The sequence below is a fragment of the Marmota marmota genome, unplaced genomic scaffold (genome assembly GCF_001458135.2).
Source record: "Marmota marmota marmota unplaced genomic scaffold, marMar, whole genome shotgun sequence".
Lineage (NCBI taxonomy): Eukaryota > Metazoa > Chordata > Mammalia > Rodentia > Sciuridae > Marmota > Marmota marmota.
Genome location: NW_025999895.1, coordinates 1,721,178 through 1,741,641, shown reverse-complemented (window position 1 = coordinate 1,741,641; position 20,464 = coordinate 1,721,178). Strand labels below are relative to the sequence as shown.

At 49.6% G+C, this 20,464-nt stretch overlaps 1 protein-coding gene across 3 annotated transcripts in view; it reads left to right on the top strand.

Moving 5' to 3' along the window:
* Rptor (regulatory associated protein of MTOR complex 1) overlaps positions 1-20,464 on the top strand; it is a 341,575-nt gene that overhangs the window by 239,508 nt on the left and 81,603 nt on the right. For all 3 annotated transcript variants that reach the window (XM_048797491.1, XM_015504082.2, XM_048797493.1), the window contains 2 exons: positions 5,565-5,640; positions 12,849-12,950. In XM_048797491.1, the coding sequence (XP_048653448.1) occupies positions 5,565-5,640; positions 12,849-12,950 (178 nt within the window). The remainder of the gene's footprint in view (positions 1-5,564; positions 5,641-12,848; positions 12,951-20,464) is intronic.

Genomic DNA, 20,464 nt, shown 5'->3' with positions numbered 1-20,464 from the left:
AGCGGGGGGGCGGGGGGGAGAACAAAGCCTAACAAAAATTGAGGTTAAAACATAAAGTAATGTACATTTACACTTTGCTTCAGGCGGGGGAGCTGGTGATGAAGTACTCAGAGCCCGTTTCCTGTTCAATTTTTGATGCAAAGCCATCAGGGAGTCGTTTCCTTCACTCTCAATTTCAGGGGTCCTGAAACCTTGCATTTCTCTGCGGTAATAACCTGTGCTTTCTGCTGTGATTGATCAGTGCAGATGGAGGCCGCGCCGACCCAGGAGGTTTTCCTGAGCCCACTGCCTGGGCACTTGCCATCCAAGGCCTGTTTCCCAAAAACCCAGTCTTCCAGGCGGGTGACTCATCGCAGCAACCAGCTCTTAGAAAGTCCCCTGCTCCTTGCTGCTGGGGAAGGGGGGAGCCTGGTCCAGCTTTCAGCTGGGCACAGACTCCTGCCAGCCTGGCTCCTGAGCACCCGCCCTGCGTCCCACGCAGAGCCTCCCACTGTGGGAGGTGCAAACACAGACACCTCCTGCCACCGGCCTAGCTTCTGCTCCTGCCTGGGTGCCAGCAGCAGACTGGCTGCTGCAGTTGCCCACTGCCACAGTCTCAGGTTTTTATAGGACCTGCTTTCCCACTTGTCTGTAGCTGAGAATCCCAAATTAAGACTACAAGTTCAGTTGGGTTTTATCTGAGAAAATGCAGCCAGTTTTAATCAACTGATTTAATGCTCCTCAGAGAGCACTACTGCTCTGCTGTCAAAACGGTTCTCACACAGTTTTAGAGTTTGATGGTGACACCGAGATGACCTAATCTGGCCCAGAGAGTGCCAGATTGCCCAGCAAGCCTCATCAGTCCCACCTCTGCCAGGGATCTGGCCTAGGCCCACATGTGTCCCCTGTGGAGGCCTGGGGAGCGGGTGTTCTGGTGACTGTCTTGGCACTTGTTGTTCAGGGGTCCTGGGTGTCCTCAGTCAGCCTCTTTTCTCCTCGGTACCTTGAGCAAAGGTTCTCCTGTCTTGCTCTCTGGTCCACAGCCCTGTGCAGCTGTTGTGTCGGTCGGTGACCTAAGCCACAGCCCCTCCTCAGCTTTGTCCCCACCACGTCTTTCACACAAATGAGAATAAAACCATCTGGAGCTGCTTTCCCAGTGCAGGAAACGTGGCAGGCTCAGCCCCGGCTCCTGGGTGGGATGCACGTGGGGTCTCAGGTCGTCAGGAGCCATCTCCCCAGCGGGGTGGGATGTGAGAAGTGTGTGTCCCCAGTGCAGTCTAGGATCTCGCAGTTGCTGGGCCTTGCTAATGGATTCCATTTCTTTCTGCCTGAGTATTCCAATGCCAAGCAGCTTTCAGCTCTGCACTGCGAGGTGGCCTGTGAATGTGCTTGGCCTTACGGCAGAGCCACTGGTGTCCAGCCCTGGCTATGACTGTTGCCGGACTATACTGGGCTCAGAGCCGGTCAGACACACTGTGCCCCCTTCTCATCACCATTCCCTGAACTTGTACACTTATTTCTGACTCCTGAAATTGAAGCTTTTATTTGATTAAATGCAGGGCATCCATACAGAGTTTAATTGCAATAATTGACTTTGCTTCTGTCTCAACAGAGTAGATACCTCCCTCAATGCAGCCGAGGACCGTTTGCCTACAATCTGGGTTTATTGAGCATATGGGAGCTATTTATTGCCTGGGGTGGGAGCTGTGTTTGATTATCTCCTGATTGCCTCTTAATTGTCAGCAGGGAGGGGCTGCTGTACAGAGTGCCAGTCTGGGGGTGGGGTGCCGTTCAGGCCTTTGAAGATAAAAGGAGCTCTTTAGGCCCTTTGTTCAGCTTAAATTTTTCCATTCTTGTTTTGGTCCTTTATTAAAGACAGAAAATGCCCTTTTGTCTGCCAGCATGCCGTCCCACTAGTCTAAATAAAAAAGGTTGGGTCCTTGAGTCTTGTGAAGTTACCAGAGGATGCTGTTGTTGCAGAATGAAACCCAGCAAACCATCCCCACGTGGTTTCTGCAGGAAAGTGTTTCTCAAGGAGGGGCAAGTAGGGATGAAGGCACCTGCACACCTGTGGGCCGGGGGCCTACCGAAGCCAGGTAGACCTTCAGCATCATCTCAGGGTCTCATGGGGACCTGTGCAGGAGATGCCATCCTTACACCTTCATGGATGGGGAAGCTGGTCCTGGAGAGATGGAGCCAAAGGCTGGGCCCAGAGCCTGGTGCAGCCCAGCCTGCTGTGTGGTCACTGTGTGGCTTCACACAAATGGTGGCCTTGGAAGACCTGCCTCCTCCTGATGAGCAGTGAGGGGGAAGGTCTGCTGTCCCAGCCGTGGCAGAGCGGGGCCCGAGCCAGGCAGCCCCTGTGGTCCGGCTGCTTCTCTCCCCATCCTGTTCTCTTTAAGCCTTGCCGGCTGCTCTGGGCACAGCAGTTGCACTCCCTCTCATTCAACAAGTGTTTGTTGAAGACCTACTGTGTGCTGGGTACCCAGCAAGCAATCAGGCATGGCTGGATACTGGGGTATCTGCTGGTGCTAGAGCCACAGAACTGGAGAAGCTGGGAGGCACTGGGACCACCAAGCTTTCGTCCCTGGTGAAGGCCAAGAGTGGTGGGAGCTTCAGGGCTGCTGTCAAGGCTTGAGGCAAGGCATGAGAGGGGCCAGCAGAGAAGACTGGCTCCTGCAGAAGCAGCAAGATACCAGGGAGGGCAGGTGAAGGCTGGGGAGTGCAACGGGACGCCAGGTGAAGCTACGGCCAAGTCCAGGGACTCTGGGAACTGGCTGGGAGGTGCTAGGTCCGGTTCAGTTGCACCTACTGGTCCTGCAATGGATTCTGGGTCTGGAGCCATCAAGGGGGTGAAAGTCTGTTTTAAATGGCATCTGGTCGCGTCAGTGAGCCAGTAGTGCCAAACACTTTGCCTGAGGGTGAGTGTGCAGGACAAGGCCGCCCCAGCCTGCAGAGGAGCTGCCTGAGCACTCACTGTGACAAAGGGGCCAAGGGAGCCCTAGGAAGTCGGGAGTACTCTTGAGGGGACAGAGCCTCTGCCATGTCAACACAACAGGGGTGCTCCCGTGATGGGTGAAGGGACACTGTTGCTGAGGAGCCTGGCTGGCTCTGTCCAGGAACAGGAAGGGAGGTGAGGGAAGTCATGCAGAAATCTAGAATCCTAGAAGCCCCACTGTGGACATCTCAGAACTTGACCTCAGGGACCTCCCTACAGACCCCTGCCCTAGTCCTACTCCAGTACCAGGTACCCATCATACTCTCCAGACCTTCACCTGCAGTAGGGCCCACACAACACCCTACTGTGACCTGCAGGATCTAGGCTGTCACCTCTGGTCACCTGCTCAGCTCCCTTTGTCCAGCTTACTCAGGCTAAACCAGCCCCTGGCCTCCGCTCCTCCTCTCCCTCAGTTTCCATGTGGCCAGCTCTGTCCTCACACAGATCTCTTTACCTAACCTTGCCTGCATGTATCCGAGCAGAGGAGAGGCAGAGAACAGCACAGCTGGGAGGTTTCTGGTGATGCCTCCATGGAGAGTCATCACGCAACAGTGAGGTGGAGCCTGCAGGGTGTGGGCTGCTTCCCTAGGCATGGCAGAGTGTTGCTGGAGAAGGGGCTGTCCTCCTGGATCCCGCCCTCCAGATGCCTGGGCGTAAGCCTCGGCCCAGCTTGTTAATGAGTGAGCAGAGCAAGCACCTTTCCTAGACTGCCATTCCTGTCCCTGTGGTCTTACCTCCATGACTGCAGGGGGCTGGAAGAGGGGAGGGAGGGCAAGGGACCAAGCAGAAGGTGAAGCTGGGAAAGCAAGCAGGGCCTTCCAGAACCTTTATGGCCAGGTGCAGGCTGATATGCTTGGCAGGCAATGCTGGGTGCCCAGCCACATGCCATGTCAAGTATTTAGCTCAGCTAGTCCCCAGCAGGAAGGGAGAGCCAGTGGAGCTGGCCCAGGGACATCTGTCCTCCCTATGTCCTCCTTCAGTGTCCAGGTGCAACTCATCCTGTGGAGGGGCTGTGAGCAATGCCGGGGCATGCTGAGCACTCTCCCCACTAAGGAAGGGGGCTGCCCTCTGTGTCACATCTGCAGGCAGTGTCTGTGGCCCCTGCAGAGAAACTGGGACAGAGGGTGACATCAGCAGCTCCCAGGCCATCACTTGCACCTTTTGTCCCATGTCCTCAGCCACAGGCCTGCCACCATTTGTTTTCTAGAAAAGGAAGTCAATAGCCATGGTTTGGACACAGTAAAGTGAAGAAGGAAAGAAAGGGCCAGGTCTCACGGCCCCACAGGCTGCTCCACGCATTAAGGCACCGTGCGAGATCAGGGGGATGCCCATTCTGCCACAGAGGGGAAGGCACCCCATGGACTGCAGGGTTGAAGCAACCCTGGGTGATAGGTCAGCAATGCTGAAGGGGGGCTGGGAGGAGTCTGGGCACCTATAGCCGTGCATGGTGCTGTGCTGTCCCAGTGCCAAGCCAGATGGCCCCTGGCCTGAGCCTGCACAGTTCTTCTCAGGAGGGGTTGGCCTTGGCTCCACAGTCACGGAGGGAATCGCTGTTGCTGTGGCTTCCCTGCAAGTCTAAACTTGTCCTGTGGGCTCATAGTTCATAAGAATCAACAAAATTACACCCAGATCACACCCAGGCCAAGCTCAAACCCTGACCTGTGTGGCTTCAGCCCCAAGTTCTCCTGTCCCTTTGTGCTCTTGGGTCCTTCAGAAGCAGTAAGGAAGAGAGAGACCTGGCGAAGAGCCTTACATAAGAGCAGCCAGCCTGCTTCCAGACACTAAGTCCCCGTTCCCCTGATTATGTAAGAGGATGTGTTTATGCAGCCACATAAATCACCCTGCAATGGGCTTGTGTGCCTGAGCCATGGAATTATTGAAGAATGGAACACAGGGCTGGCTCGAAGCTGGGAGAGGGTGTGGGCATCTGCTTAGTGGGGTCACAGCTTGTGCTCTCCAGACAGACCAGGGTGCACTGCCAAGGACATGCAGCTGTGAATGTGCTGAGCTGAGTCCTGACACCCCCAGAGCCTGGTGAGAATAGCCAAGTCTACCATGGGGACAATCCCCTTTTACCTCAAATAAGCACCACCTGTCCTGTCCTGAAGGACCATCAGCACACTCCTGGCCACCCAGGGCCCAGGCCCAACAATTCAGACCGTGCCAGTGGTAGCCAGGGCCACAGTCCTACTGCAAGGTTTGGGGCAGGTTGACACTGCCAAGGCTCCTGTGACGGAGGTCCACAGCCAGGCTGCCTGGCCCCAGCTCCACCACAAGGGCACTGCAGCCTGGAGCAGGCAGATTGTGTGCCACAGAGGGTCACATCAGAGTTGGGAGCCACCGTGGAGGGCCAGTACCACTGTATTTTTTTGTTTCACTTAGAAGAAAGCAGACAGGCCAGAGTCAGAGTACAGCAGTCCCAGTGGTGCCTGCGCGGGGGCCGACAGGACAAGCCCAGCACAGCCTCCCAGCTTCCAGGCCTCTCCCCAGAACCATCTGCAAGGGTCTGGTAGTCCCTCTGCCCGTGGGACCCCTCGCCAGAGGCTACACACTAACGCTGTTGATGCTCCCTCTGTTCTCTCCCCAGGCAGGCCTGGGACCTTGCCGTGGACATTTGTCTCTCCCAGTTGCCCACGATCATTGAGGAAGGCACTGCCTTCAGGGTGAGTCCCTCCAGGGCGACCTGGGCATCTGCTGTGCTTGTTGCTTCCTGGGCACCTGCTCCATAAAAACCTCAGTCTGTGTGGGTGTCAGAGATTTGGTTCACCCACCTGGGAAAAAAATATACTGACCAAAGTTTGCCAGACTGGGTCAACCCAGGGTTAAAATTAATTTCTTTTTAATTGTAGATGGACACAATGCCTTTATTTTTTTTTTTTAATCTTTTTTAAGAGAATTTTTTAAATTTATTTATTAGTTTTTCGGCGGACACAACATCTTTGTTGGTATGTGGTGCTGAGGATCGAACCCGGGCCGCACGCATGCCAGGCGAGCACGCTACCGCTTGAGCCACATCCCCAGCCCACAATGCCTTTATTTTAATTATTTATTTATTAAATATGGTGCTGAGGATTGAACCTAGTACCTCACACATGCTACGCAAGTGCACTACCATTGAGCCACAACCCCAACCCATAAAGTTAGATTTTGAAGTGGTCACCTTTTAAAAACTTACTCCGGGGGCTATTGCAGGAGGATTGCAAGTTTCAGGCCAGCCTCAGCAACTTAGTGAGACCCTGTCTCAAAACAAAAAATAAAAAAGATTGGTGATATGACTCAGTGGTAGAACACCCCTAGGTTCAACCCCAGTACCTCCAAGAAAAGAAAACGCAGATCTTAGTGTAAAGCATTGCTCTGAAGAATCTGCTCTTCTTCATGCAGGTGGCCTCCTCCCCAGAGCAGCCCTCATTTCATCCTCTGCCCTCTCAGCAGGGTGAGTTGTGCTTTCCCTAAGCCTGGGGCACAGGGGCTCACACATGGAAGCCTCTGAGGGCTCCCTCCCATCACACAGGCATCCCAACCCCAAGCCACACTGCAGGTGGCAGAAGCCTAGTCTCTCTGGCTCTGCATAAGTTGCAGCTGGCTTCACTCACAGCACTTGCCTGCAAGTGAATTGGACATGATACCAGGGTCCTCACTGCAATACCCAGAGGCCCACTTGGTTTTGCCTTTGTGATGTGAGGCATCAAGTTTGAATAACCCTGTCCCTATCCTCAAGAATCTGTGAGAAGAAAAGAGGTGCCATGTCAAGTCAGGGCTCAAGGGAGAAAGCAGGAGGCCACCATAGGTACCCAGGGGCCCAGCAACAGAGGCCTGGGTAGGGGCTGGCAGAGGTGATCACATTGGGTGATCACACGCTCAGGCCATCCCATGCTCAGGCCATCCATGAAGCTGAGATGACATAGGGGAGCATGAGGCTGGGTCAACAAGACTGAGTCTTCTCCTGCCACCTGAGAAACTGTTGGGCATCATAGCCAAGAGCCTGGCACCATCACCATGGGCCAGTTAGACAACCTCCCTGTACCTCAGTGTCCTCATTCAATCCAAAGGGCCTAGAGCATTAAAATGAGTTTGTATACCCAAAGGGCTTAGGATGGGACCCTGGCATGTTCACAGTCAGATCGCTGCTCACAAACACCAGTGGCCAGAGTGTCTCACCCTCAAATCAGGCAGGAGGCACCAGTGGCCAGGGAGAGCTCAGCTCACCACCAAGGTACTGTAACCTTTAATACTTGTCACCATGGCCTGGAGGCCTGGGCCTGTGGTATATGTGAACATGCACGCATGTATGGCATGCTCAGAGGCGTGCATGTGGGGTGTGTTAAATCGCCAGATGCACTTTTTTTTTATATTTCTTTTATTGTTGCATTATAATTGTACATAATGGTGAGGTTTGTTGTTGAATGTTTCCACATGCACACAATATGATGATATAATTTGGCCAGTATCACTCCCCTGCCCTTCCCCGCCATACTCCTTTCCTCTGTTCTACTGATCTCCCTTTGATTTTCCTGAGAACACCACACCACCACCACCACCACCACCTTTCTTTTCGCTTTTCCTCCCTAGAGTTCACATATGAGAGAAAATATATGACCTTCTGAGATTTGGTTCACCCACTGGGAACCAGGGTGCTTAACATAACGTTCTCCAATTCCATCCATTTTCCTGTAAATAACCTAATTTCATTCTTCTTTGTGGCTGAATAAAACTTTGTTGTGTATATATGCCATATTTTCTTTATCCATTTATTCCTACTCAGGCTTGTTCTCAGTCTTGATTCATGTGGTACATCATTGCTATCTTTTCACTTTTAGACTGTAGCTGAAATCTTAGTCTCTTGCAAACAACATTAGGTCTTGTTTTTTAATCTATTCTGCCAGGCAGTGTCTTTTAGTTGGAGAGTTGAACACTGATGTTCAATATTTTTATAGGCAGAAGTTTATTCCTGCCATTTTAGTTTATTTCTAATGTTTAGTAAAATAAACATTTCTCATCTGCATGGCTACTCTTCAATGGAAATTTGTCCATTTGTGAGCTCTGGAGTTTGTTTTTATTTCTTCTTTAAGTTCTGTAGCACTGGCTTAGGAGTGAGGAATTCTTTCGGTTTCTGCTTAGCTTGGAAGAGCTTTATTTCTTCTTTGATTTTGAAGGATAGTTTTGCTGGATATAGTAGTCTTGGTTAACAGTTATTTTCTTTCAGGATTTAGAACACATCATTCCAAGCCCTCCTGGATCATATTAGAGTTTGTGCTGAGAGATCAGAAGTGGTTCTGATTGGCTCGCCTCTAAATGTGTCCTGATTTGTGTTTTTTTTTCTTGAGGCTTTTAAAATTGCATTTTAATTATAATGTGTCATGGAGAGAGGTTTTTGTTTGTTTCTTTGTTCTAATCTTGTCTGTCTATTTGAGGTTCTGCATGCATTCTATATCTGGATGTTCATTTTATTCTCAAGGTTTGGGAATTTTTATATTATTTCCTGGGGAAGTTATCTATGCTATTAGCCTGCATCTCACAATGCTTTTCCATTTTGTTGATTCTTCTTACATTTGGTCTCTTAATGTCTCAGAATTCTTGTATAGTCTGATCATGATTACTTATTTTCCCTTCTTTGGTACTGTGTGATGTTCGAGGCTGGCCACTTTGTCTTCCAGTTCTAAGACTCTGTCTTCAGCATGGTCTACTGTATTAAAGAGACTTTCAACTGAACATTTTATTTGATTTATTGTGTCTTTTGTTTTCAAGATTTCTATTTGGTTCTTTGTCAATATCTCCATCTCCTTATTAAGTTTCTCATTCATATCCTGTAATGTCTTCTTGATTCATTCAGTTGTTTTCCTATAATCTCTTAGAATTCATTGATTAGTTTTATAATCATCATTTTGAGTTCTTTATCTGGTATTTCATCCATTTTGGTATCTTTGGGTTCAGTTGCTGATAAATTATGAACTTTAGGAGGTATCATGTTACCTTGTTTTTTATATTTCTTGTATTCCTGTGTTGGGTTTTATGCATCTGTTGGGATGGATTTATCTTCCACTCTTATGTGTGAGCCTTTTTATGGCATGGCCTTCTCTTGCCAAAGTGTGTTAGAGTGATATAGATTAAAATCCCTCATTGTGCCAGGCATGCCTATAATCCCAGCAGCTCAGGCGGCTGAGGCAACATGATTGTGAGTTTAAAGCCAGCCTCGGCAACTTAGTGAGATCCTGTCTCTAATAAAATATAAAAAAGGGTTGAGAATGTGGGTCAGTGATCAAGCACTCCTGTGTGGGGTCATTGTGTGGGGTCAACAGCCTTTGTGTAATTCTGTTTTTGCTCTTGGCATGGATGTCTGTGAGTAGGACCAATGGGCACCCTGTAGCTCTTCCTGCTTGGGGCCTGACTATTAGTTTGGGTATTTGTCTCTTCTCTTATTTGTATTAAAGTATAGCTGAAGTTTCAGAGTGGCCAATTTGTGTGCGGAGCAAAGTGTGCTATCTTTTGGCTGAGTTTAGGTCAACAACAGAGTCTCTACCCTGTGAACTTGTGGTGTCCCTGTAGGTTCCCAGCACCTCACAGAAGAGGGCAAAACAAACAATAGCAAATATCAATGCTAATAATATACAGCATTAAAATAACTATCCTGTGTCTACTGTGACCTCTACAGCACTAATTATCATGAAAACAGGAAGGTGGGGTCAGCAGTTGCCAAGAGCAAAATAGCAAATAACCATGAACTCATCTGGCATTGAAGAAACAGCAGGTCCCAACTCTGCCGTCCACAGTACTAATAACCACACCGTGAATAGTGGGGGCAGGAGTGTGTAAACAGAACAGTTCTAAAAGATGGTAGAACACAGTTCATTAAGAGAAAAGAAAACGTGATGGGGAGGTAGCAGAAAGTTTAGAAGGTTCAATGTGAACAGAGAAAGCAGAAGAGCGACAGCTAGTGACGGCTGTAAATGAGGAGAAAAACTAAAGTGAGTAAAGGGGAGAAAAGGACAAGAGATCTGACTGTTAGAGGGACAAGAAAGGAGAGAAACAGAAACACACCAAAATAAACAACAGGAAAAAAAAAAGAAAAAAGGATTCTTAATGAAAACTGAAAGAATTGTCCCTACGGAGCTTGCCGACGCTGTCGATGACATGGATGGTCACTGCGTTTGCCAACGGTCTTTTTTCCCATTTCTTCTTGGCTCCTAGAAGTGGTTCTCCCACAGCTTGAATCCCAAGCCACCCAGCAACAGATGCAGTCTTCCTCTAACTGCCATCTTAAATCCACCCACTCTCCTCCCCGGTGGTCTCGGTGCACCCCAAGACTGGAACGACCAGGTGCCCCGAGGGGCAAAGATGCAACTTGCGCAGTCAGGGAAAGAAATAAAGAAGGTCCACATGCTCCTGCCCTTTTCAGTGCTTTACACTCAAATCACTCAGTCCAATTCCACTCTATAGGTTCTTTTTTTGTTTTGTAATTGTAGATGAACACAATACCTTTATTTTGTTTATTTACTTTTATGTGGTGCTGAGGATGAAACCCAGTGCCTTACAAGTGCAAGGCAAGTGCTCTATCACTCAGCCCCAGCCCCTCTATAGGTTCTTAATCAAGAAAAGTGACAATCCTTAATGCTAGGCACTGCAATAGACAGAATCAATCCAGAGCAAGCAATTCTAAGTTAATTCTGTGCACTGCAAACACACTTAATCATGACAGACTCGTGACAGACATTCCCTCTGCATGCCAGCTCAAGTGCCAGATCTAAGTCCAGCAGATGCGCGGTCACTCAGGCCGCAGTGATCAGGTCAGGAAGCAGTGGAGGCAGGCTTCTCCTGGGGTGGAGCTGACGGCCAGCTGAGGAGAGGGTCCTAAGGAGAAGTTGCTGTTCTCACCAGGGTCCCGATGTGGCCGTAGAGTTTGAGAGCGGTGAGGACGATGCAGAGGAGCAGGCCAACAGCGAGAAGAGTTGGGGTGTCAGTCAGGTCCTCCTGGGACTCTCCGGCATGTGGGCATCGCGTCGGCTGGCTGAGTGTGTTCATTTGCTCCACCATTTATGCTAAATTTCGGGGTTTCTACTCGCCCTTTCAATCCCTATTAGCCGTTACCAGATTTCTCGGTGACATCTTGCATTCTGGGGTCAAGCCATCTGGTCTGGTGGTTTCCGCCCTTATCTCTCACCTCTGCCTTTATCAAGGTGAAGGCAAATGACAGTGACTTCACTCTGAGTTTTATCAGGGTTGTGGGAAAGTGACTTATTTTATCAGGCTGTGCCTGATGTCAATATTGGAGGGCTCCACAGGTATGCCTGGTAGGGACTTGCAGTTTTATTTTAAAGTGGAGTTACTTAGGCCAAGGCCCTTCTTAGATTAAGGCCATCCTTACACTGAGTCAAGGGCCTTTGAAGAGGACCTCCCTGACCTTTACCTTTTTGTCTTAGATTGCTCCCCCGTTTTTTTGCCTTTTTTTTTTTTTTTTTGGTAACATTTTATTGTAAAAAGTTTCAAGATGGAGCAGAGTTGGAAGAACTCTGTAGCAAGCATCCACCTCCACCTCCAAGTCCACCCACACTGCCCTCTCACACATGTTTCTGCCTGTCTACCGCCTTCTGCAGTGAGCACCCACCCCCACCACCGAGTCCACCCACGCTGCCCTCACGTATCCATCTGCCTCTGGGCTGCAGTTGGTACATCTTTTCACGTACTGCAAACTGCCCTGAGCCCTGGCTGCTCCATGCCCTTGGCTCCCCTGTGTGCCGGGTGTATGCCCATAGGCTCTCAAACAAAGGCCTGCCTGCCCACCTTCCACAGGTCTGGGCAGGGACAACATCTTGTCATAGTCACGAGCCTCCCCTAGAGGCTGCCCCACCACTTCCCCACCCTCCAGCCCAGCCAGAGCAGCCTGAGGACCTCGGCTCCTGCAGGAAGGACAGGGCCTTTGCTGCTGACGGGCATTTGGAAAGCCTCACAAGGTCTTGGCTTTTTGTGCTCTGGGCGGCTTCCTCTGTGTTTGCAGGAGATCGGAACTCTCTGCCCCCCACAGGAGAGGTCCCTCCGTTGGCATGTGTGCTCCTCTTGGGCGGAACTCTTCTTTCCAGTGCCAGGCATATTTGCCAAGGACCTTTTCAAGAATCTTGCTACATCATTTCTGGAATCAAGATTCTGCTTTGGGGAATAATTTCACCAAATTGGGATGGTGGGGAAGGGAGGGGCGCAAAACGTTAACATTTCAAGTGAAGGTAGAGCCAGGGTAAGTGGATGTTCTTTGTGCTTCAGGCTCCACTGTACTCGGGCCTGCACTATGAGGGCCACCACAGGAACTCGAGGTGCCCCCTGGAGGTGGAAGGGACAGGTGTTCCACCTGCAGCAAGAGCCACAGCTACACCTGTAGGCCCCCATGCTAATGGGAGGTGGCCAGACTCGACCTCACTTTGTGTGGCTCTACCTCTTGGCCCACAGAAGCAGGCAGGATGTGGCCACCCAGGAAGGTGGCTGTGGCAGGGGCTGGGGGCCCAGGGGTTGCTCGTGTGCTGCTACTTGATTTTGATGCTGCTTACACAAGCATATTCAACCTCTATGTTTAAGATACCTACAACTTTCTAAATGTATGTATGAAAATAAAACTTTAAAAAGGGCTAGTGCTGGTCCACTTCACTGTGACCTTCCTGCCTCAGGCTCTGAGTCTCTGGACCACAGGCGTGGCCACAGGGCCCAGCTGGGCCCTCTCTTGCCCGTCTCCAGGCTGCTCACAAATCCTGCAGCTCCACCTTGTCTTTGGGCTGGAGCGCTGCTGTGTCCCTCCCCTGTTTGGTCAGAGCCACAGAGTGAGTGCTCTGTCGACCCGTCAGGGTGCTGGTGGGGCCAGGGTCCCTAACTCATGCCTCTGCTCATCCCACAGCACAGCCCCTTCTTCGCTGAGCAGCTGACTGCGTTCCAGGTGTGGCTCACCATGGGTGTGGAGAACCGGAGTCCCCCTGAGCAGCTGCCCATCGTTCTACAGGTGAGTGGCTTCAGACCAGGCCCGGCTATAAGGCGTCTGATCACAGAAGCAAGCCAAAGCCCAGAGTCCCCAAGGGCTGGTTTACCTCGGCTGCCTGCGTGTCCCATGATAGCGGTTGGAACACCAGCCCTCTGTGGTGGCTGTGCTCTGGGCCAGATGGTGCATAAATCACACAGATCCAATCAGAAGACCCGGGAGCTGATTGCACATTTATTCCCAACGGGCTTTCCTAGTAAAGTCATTCAATTCCTTCCCCCACCCCCAAGTAAAGATAAATCTGAGGTGGAGTTGCCGCCCTCCCCTCCCATTGGCACTTCAGGAATTGATGAAGTGCTGGTGCCAGCAAGCTGCACTCCACCCAGGCTCCCGCAGCGCCCCCCCCGCCCCCCGCCGTGGAAGCCAAGGTTTGTGGATTAGTCCTGTGAGGAGAGGTGGATGCACGGCAGATTACAGATGTGCCCCTACTTTTTTTTTTTTGGGGTACTGGGGTTGAACTCAGGGACACCTGACCCCTGAGCCACATCCCCAGCCCTATTTTGTATTTTATTCAGAGACAGGGTCTCACTGAGTTGCTTAGCACCTCGCTTTTACAGAGGCTGGCTCTGAACTCACCATCCTCCTGCCTCAGCCTCTCAAGCTGCTGGGATTACAGGCGTGGCCACCGCGCCCTGCCATGATGTGTCGCTACAGATGTTCCTGTGAACTTCTTTAGCTGGAGCAACACGGGCCCTGGAAGCCACCAGCTTTCCTTTGCCAGTGGGTCTGTCAGTGTTTTGCTATAAGAAATAGACACTTTCTGAGTGAGCCTTTGAGAGGCCAGTCACTTATACGGCCTGTGTCACACTCACAGTAGATTGTTACCCACTCAAGCAGGATATCAGATTGTTTTGGTTTATTTGTTTTTGCAATGCGGGGGGTTGAACAGAGGTGCTCTACCACTGGACTGCATCTCTATCCCTTTTTATTAATTCTGATACATAGTGTCACTAAATTTCTAAGGCTGGCTCAAACTTGAGATCCTCCTTCCTCTGCTCCTGAGTCATTGGCACTACAGGTGTGCATCACCACACCCAGTTGGGAGATGAGTTTTGGGTGTCCAGCCAGCTGATTTTTGGGTTAAAAAGATAGGATAGGGTGGGAATACTGGGATTTATCACAATAGTGATATTAGAAAGATTTCTCCAAGCTCTTGTCTCAGCATGTATCTACTGGGTCCTGGTTGGGAGAAGCTGTTCTACTCAAGGATATAGAATTGGCTGTACCCACTCCTGTCAACACAGACACCAAGGTCTAATCACAATATTTTTTGTAATCAGGTACAGCATTTGGATCTGGGGGGAAGCTGTGGTGATTGTCTGGGGGGTTGTGCCAGCACAGGACAGGGAGGAGGTCCCTCCCGTGTCCAGGTAAATCCAAGGCCCTCGGGGTGGAAGAGCACTGTTCCCCCAGGTGGGCTTAAGTCATGGTGCCACCGCCGGGCAGGGCCATGTCATGGGCTACCTGTGCAGGGAAGTCCACCTCCCTCCTTCTTACTAAAGCTGCTAACCCCACGTAATGGGCAGCATAGTCCGTCTTCACTGGACCAAAGCTTCCCTGAGTGGCTCCCACTTCTACAAGGTCATTTAAAACAGGCATGGGTTTCTCTCTGTCATGCTGTGGAATACGGCAGCCCTCCCTTCTCTCGAATCTGCTCTGCCCTGCATCAGCCAGCTTTGGGGGTTTGAGAGATTATTCACCTGGCACAAAATGCGATTTCTCCTCATCTAGGACTTTACCCTGAGAGTGCCAGCCAGTAAAAAAGAGTTGGAAGGGTCCTATGTGAATGTGGTAAAATGTAGCAATTGTCTGTTCACGCTGGCATTACCAACCAGTGGGCAACAAAGAACTGTGTGTCATGTTTCACTGTAGATATTTTTGGTGCGTTTTGTATATTATCACTGCTTTTTTTCTGACGTTATAAAAAAGAAAGCAAAAATAATTACTGTTCCCCTTTTGTGCTTTTAGATTAGTTTAAGACCATCCTGGGATAGCAAGGTGACCTATAAATAAAAAAGGAAACAAATTTTCAAAACAAAACAAAAAATGCAGCAGTAACAATAACAAAACAGAGCTGGATGTCCAGTGGAGGCCAGTGTCCTCATTGAATGGGAACAGGAAGTGGCCAGTGTAGGTACCAGGCGGGCGGTAGGTGGCCATGTTGGTTGTGTTGCTCCCCGTTGCCCTTGCTCTTACTCCTGCAGTGCCGTGGGGCGATGGTGGCCCTTCCCAAAGCGGGGGCTTCATGCCAAGTGTGTGAAACCCAGTTCTTTGGGTTTGCCAAATAACCCTCTTATAAATGGCCTTCTATTGACTTTTTTTTCCTAATGTTCCATTTACAATCCATGTCCCTCAGAGACAGAGAGGGCCTCTGGAGCCAACCCTGATGCCAAGAGAGGGGAAATGGCATCTCTCTGTGATAATTTAGGCATGCAGAGCAGCAGACTCTTCATCACTGGGGAAGCCTCTCCCCCAGGCCCTGCCAGCCAGGATCGATGGTAAACTTTAACTAAGGAGGAAGCGAGGAAGAAGGTGGGAGCGCCCGAGGCCGGCTTCGTTCACCCAGCTGGTCACTTCCCCTTTGTTATTTGCCAGAGCCCACACCCTGTCATCTATAAATTTTCCTCTAGTGCCTTGGCAAGTCGGGCATTCTTAACTCAGGGAAGAGCTTTCTAATACAGACTACTTTTTATCAGATCCCCGCTACTTTTCCCATAAGCCAGAGCAAATTTTTTCCACCCACCCACACCTCAGAGAAATCAGCTGATGGGCATCTAGGGTCCAGTGAGAGGTTTCAAAGGTCCACAGATAATAGGTCAACATGGAAATACCACCCTTCCAGCCAGCCTTTGTCCCTTCTGTACCTTTCCAACTGCAGGTCAGCTGAGGTTGGGGAGAAAGGCGTTGCTTGTTCGTGAGGGCAGTTTTCTCCCCTCGTCATTGCTGACCACTTCTGCTGACCACGGTCATCTTGTGCAGAGCTCTGGAATCCCACAACATTGCAACTCCATGGTGTACTGGGTCTTCTGGCTCTGCAACCTGCTAGGGCTTACCATTCCTGTCTGCCTCCTCCCCAGGTGGCAGGTGAGCAGAGATGGCCCAGGTGAAAGAATGAAGGTCAATATTGCAGAAAAGGAGGACAGAGTGATTTCATAGGGTAAAACTTTTGTACTTCTACATGGACCTTGGAAATCAGTGTGAGCATTTCACGAGAACTCTGTTCTCAGTGTACCATTTTTGCCGCAGTCCTGCTGGCTGCAGCAAAATAATCAGGGGGGTGACGAGCAACTTGTGTACGTTGATACAGCAGGAGTAGGAGCCGTTTATTGCAGGACAGGAGCAGTATTTATACATTCCACACAGCTTATCTAATTAGCCTAAACTAGATACATCAGTCAACCAATCAAGAATCTCCACACTTAATGGCTCGCTTTTGTTACTTCTCAAACCACTCCCTCTGGCATTTTGCCAGGCACCATCCAGACTTGTTTACGAACTCTAACATTCCCCTGGCAAAATGCCAGGTGTTATTTTGACTTGTTTACAGACTCTAACATTTCCCCCTTTTGTTTAATTTAAATAACGACCATAGTGGTTTTTACAGAAACACCATAAATAACCTGCTACAAACAGAAAGGGAGGATACAAAATGCCACAATACCAAGCCACTTGATGGCTCCATGCAAGAAGCCCTTGGAAAAATTATACCAGCAATGACACTGTTAGCAAAGATACCGAGTTACAATTTGTTATAGATTACAGTTTGTTGTCTCAGTCCAGGTAAAGCAGTGTCTTAATAGATTAACTCACAGTCCAGGTAAGTTCTGCAGGCAGCTAGCTTAAATCACAGTCCAGGTAAGTTCTGCAGGCAGCTAGCTTGATTCGAAGTCTCGTCCATTTCTCAGCCGAAGTCTTGTCCGGTTTTCAGCAACACTGGAAATTCTTCCACCTTGGTCTTTACCGGCACTGGGACGAAGGCAGGAACTCCGGATGGCTAAAGAAAATCCTGTAGCATTCTACTAAGAAAACAACCTTCTGAACAATTTAGTACATTATCTCAAGGTTTTTTTGCATTTGAAATAAGCATTAATAGTGCTCATTACTCATCAGCTTCCAGGTGTGGGAGAACCATTGTAGCTTAGTTATTGGCATTGAAAATGACCAAACATCAGGGACACCAGTAGCGTCTTCTGCTGGCTGTAGTGCCTGGGCAGCCCCAGATGGCCCTGGGGAGTGTCCCGGACTCAAACTGCTACTGGGCACAGGGAGCAAGAGCCTGCGAGACTGTGCCTCCAGGTCAGGTCTAGATTTGGGCTCGCGGCAGTGGAAGAGCCAGCTCCCCGGCCAGGAGGCGGGGAAGGGCCAGTCGCCGCCGCCTCTTGGAAAATCCTTGCTGCGCTGTGACCGGCTTGCACACTCGGCAGCCGCCTCTCCGCTTCACGCACCCTCCGGTAACGAAAAGTATTTAGTAATAGCCTTTTGCTGCAACTTTTTTCCTGATAATCCTTCTTCTTCTGAACTTTCTTTTTCTTTCTGACTAGAGTTCCTGGGCTCTTATCAACACATGCCCTAACTATTCTTGGTTCCACTGGGGTGCCTTCTTCCCTTAGTAATTTACTTCTCACCCCTTCCATATTTTCATCACATAGACAATACAATATACTTAGACAAAACAAGACACAAACATACTGTATCAATCTTCTCCATTTTCTTGAAATGACCATTTTTCCTCTCGCCTTATCTGCCTAGGGACGAGCAGATTGCTCCCGTCCTATCTATGGACGGGCAGCTTTTTTTCGTCACTTACCCCCGAGTGTCCCGGGGCTCCCCGTACGGGCCACCATCTGCCGCAGTCCTGCTGGCTGCAGCAAAATAATCAGGGGGGTGACGAGCAACTTGTGTACGTTGATACAGCAGGAGTAGGAGCCGTTTATTGCAGGACAGGAGCAGTATTTATACATTCCACACAGCTTATCTAATTAGCCTAAACTAGATACATCAGTCAACCAATCAAGAATCTCCACACTTAATGGCTCGCTTTTGTTACTTCTCAAACCACTCCCTCTGGCATTTTGCCAGGCATCATCCAGACTTGTTTACGAACTCTAACATTCCCCTGGCAAAATGCCAGGTGTTATTTTGACTTGTTTACAGACTCTAACACATTTTATTTCAAATAAATATTGGGTCTGAAAGAACAGGGTTATTAGGTGACAGCAGAGAGCGGCCTAGGGTGCTGTCATCACGCACACTCTGCACACACGTGTGCTCACATGCCTGTGCATTGACATGCGATGCCCCACAGCAGTGCTGCTTCCTGGAGTCCCAGGCACACCGCCTGCCAGGCTGGGCCAGAACCTGAGCACTGACTCTGTACACCTGGCCGGTGGAGTTGGACTGCCTCAGCAAGCTCTGTTTTACCTGGCCTTCAGATAGCCACTCTTGGTCCTCAGTCTGGCTTGCCATGGAGGAGAAGAAAACCCCGCCAATGCCTCTGTTGACTGCCACCTATCTCTGTGATTTCCATACTTCCTGGGCTAGCCTGAAACAGGTACTGGGGATTAAACCCAGGGGCATTTAACCACTGGGCCACATCCCCAGCCCTTTTTATTTTTTATTGTGAAACAAGGCCTCACTAAGTTGCTGAGGCTGGCTTTGAATTTGGGCTCCTCCTGCCTGAGGCTCCTGAGTCCCTGGGATGGGAGGCGTGGCCACCGCTTCTGGCTCGGGTTTTTGTTTGTTTGTTTGTTTGTTTGTTTGTTTAAAGTACAAATACAGACCAAAGGAGCCACTCTATATTTTGTAACTAATTTTGATTTCTGTTTGGATTTATTTATTTTTTTAAATATATGAATCAACAGAAGAAAGAAAAGATATAATGTTTGAACAACAAAAAAAAAATACCATTTTTCCCAAAATTTTTCATTGATGTTTATTTGCAAATAAGCACAGACTCCTGTGTTGCCCAACGACTTCAGATACCACAGCTGGCCAGACATGGGCTGGCAAGAGCTTACCATGTGCATCAGCACCTCGGCCAGCTCCTCCCAGCGTAGGACGCACAATGTCAAGGACCTGCCAAGTGGTCTGCCCCTCCCCAGGCTGCCCACCTCAGACTAGCCACCTGCCCTTCCCCAGATGCCTTCATCTTTCTCAGCTTCCTGCTGGAACCCTGTAATCCCTGCACATCACCCTCCAGGATATGGCTGCAACCTTCTAGCTGGGAGGGAAACCCTTCCAAAACCCCCAACTAGCTCAGACCTCTGCTTATGCACGTGTGTTGACAGCACTGCGCACCACCCCCATTCGAAGTGAGCAAGGCTGTTAGTGCTTGTCTCCCAGGCTAAGTGACTGACTTCCAGGGATCCTAACTGTCCCTGCTCACCGCCCCACTGCCCAGCATGGTATCTGCACAAAGCAAGTGCCCCGTAACACTAACTGGATGACAGCACATCAGAGGACAGAGATGCTGTGGGTCTGAGGGACTTGGTACACATGTCCTCCAGCATAGACACCATGAAGGAAGAAATCATTATAAATGACTCAACTTGGGCTGGGGATGTGGCTCAAGGGTAGCGCGCTTGCCTGGCATGCGTGCGGCCCGGGTTCGATCCTCAGCACCACATACAAACAAAGATGTTGTGTCCGCCGAAAACTAAAAAAATAAATAAATATTAAAATTAAAAAATGAATAAATAAAAAAAATAAATGACTCAACTTGGAGCTGTCCCCTGCAGCCTCTGCCCATGCTAGTGCATGCCACATAGCTCCCGCCACCTGCCAAGTGGCCAGCTGTGGACTTAAGGCAGATGTAACCCCAGAACAGTGACAGGGAGACAGTGCATATGTGGGGTTTTCAGATACCCTGTCCTGAGTGAGGAATCAGTCTCCATCAGGACCTCAGGTGTCTAACAGCTTTGTGGCACACCAAGATAAGTGTTCAAGGTAATGTATGTGCTAATGAGTCTTAAGAAGGTGAAGTAAAATGTTCCAAGTTAAAAAAATAAATATAGAATTGGAAATGTAGCACCATGTTAGAGTTCTTGACCGGCATGCATAAGGCCCTGAATCAAAGATTATTTTTTAAAAAATGTACAGAATTTTGACCTGGGTGTGGTGACACATGCCTATAATCCCAGCAACTTGGGAGGCTGAGGCAGGAGGATCTCAAGTTCAAGGCCAGCCTGAGCAACTTAACCTGTCTCAAAAAATAAAAATGGCTGGGATACAGTTCAGTGACAGAGCACTTGCCTAGCATGTGCAAAGCCTTGGGGGTCCTAGTACTGCAAAAAAAAAAAAAAAAAAAGGAAGAAAGAGAGAGAGAGAGAAAAGATAAAACATTAATATAACAAGAAACACATACAAATAGATGGCAAAGGGCAACTCTCTTTTCATTTACTAAGAACATGTTAATCACTAGGAAAAAGTCAAACATTTAGGACTGCAGTTATGGCTACAATGGTAAGAGTGCTTTCAAT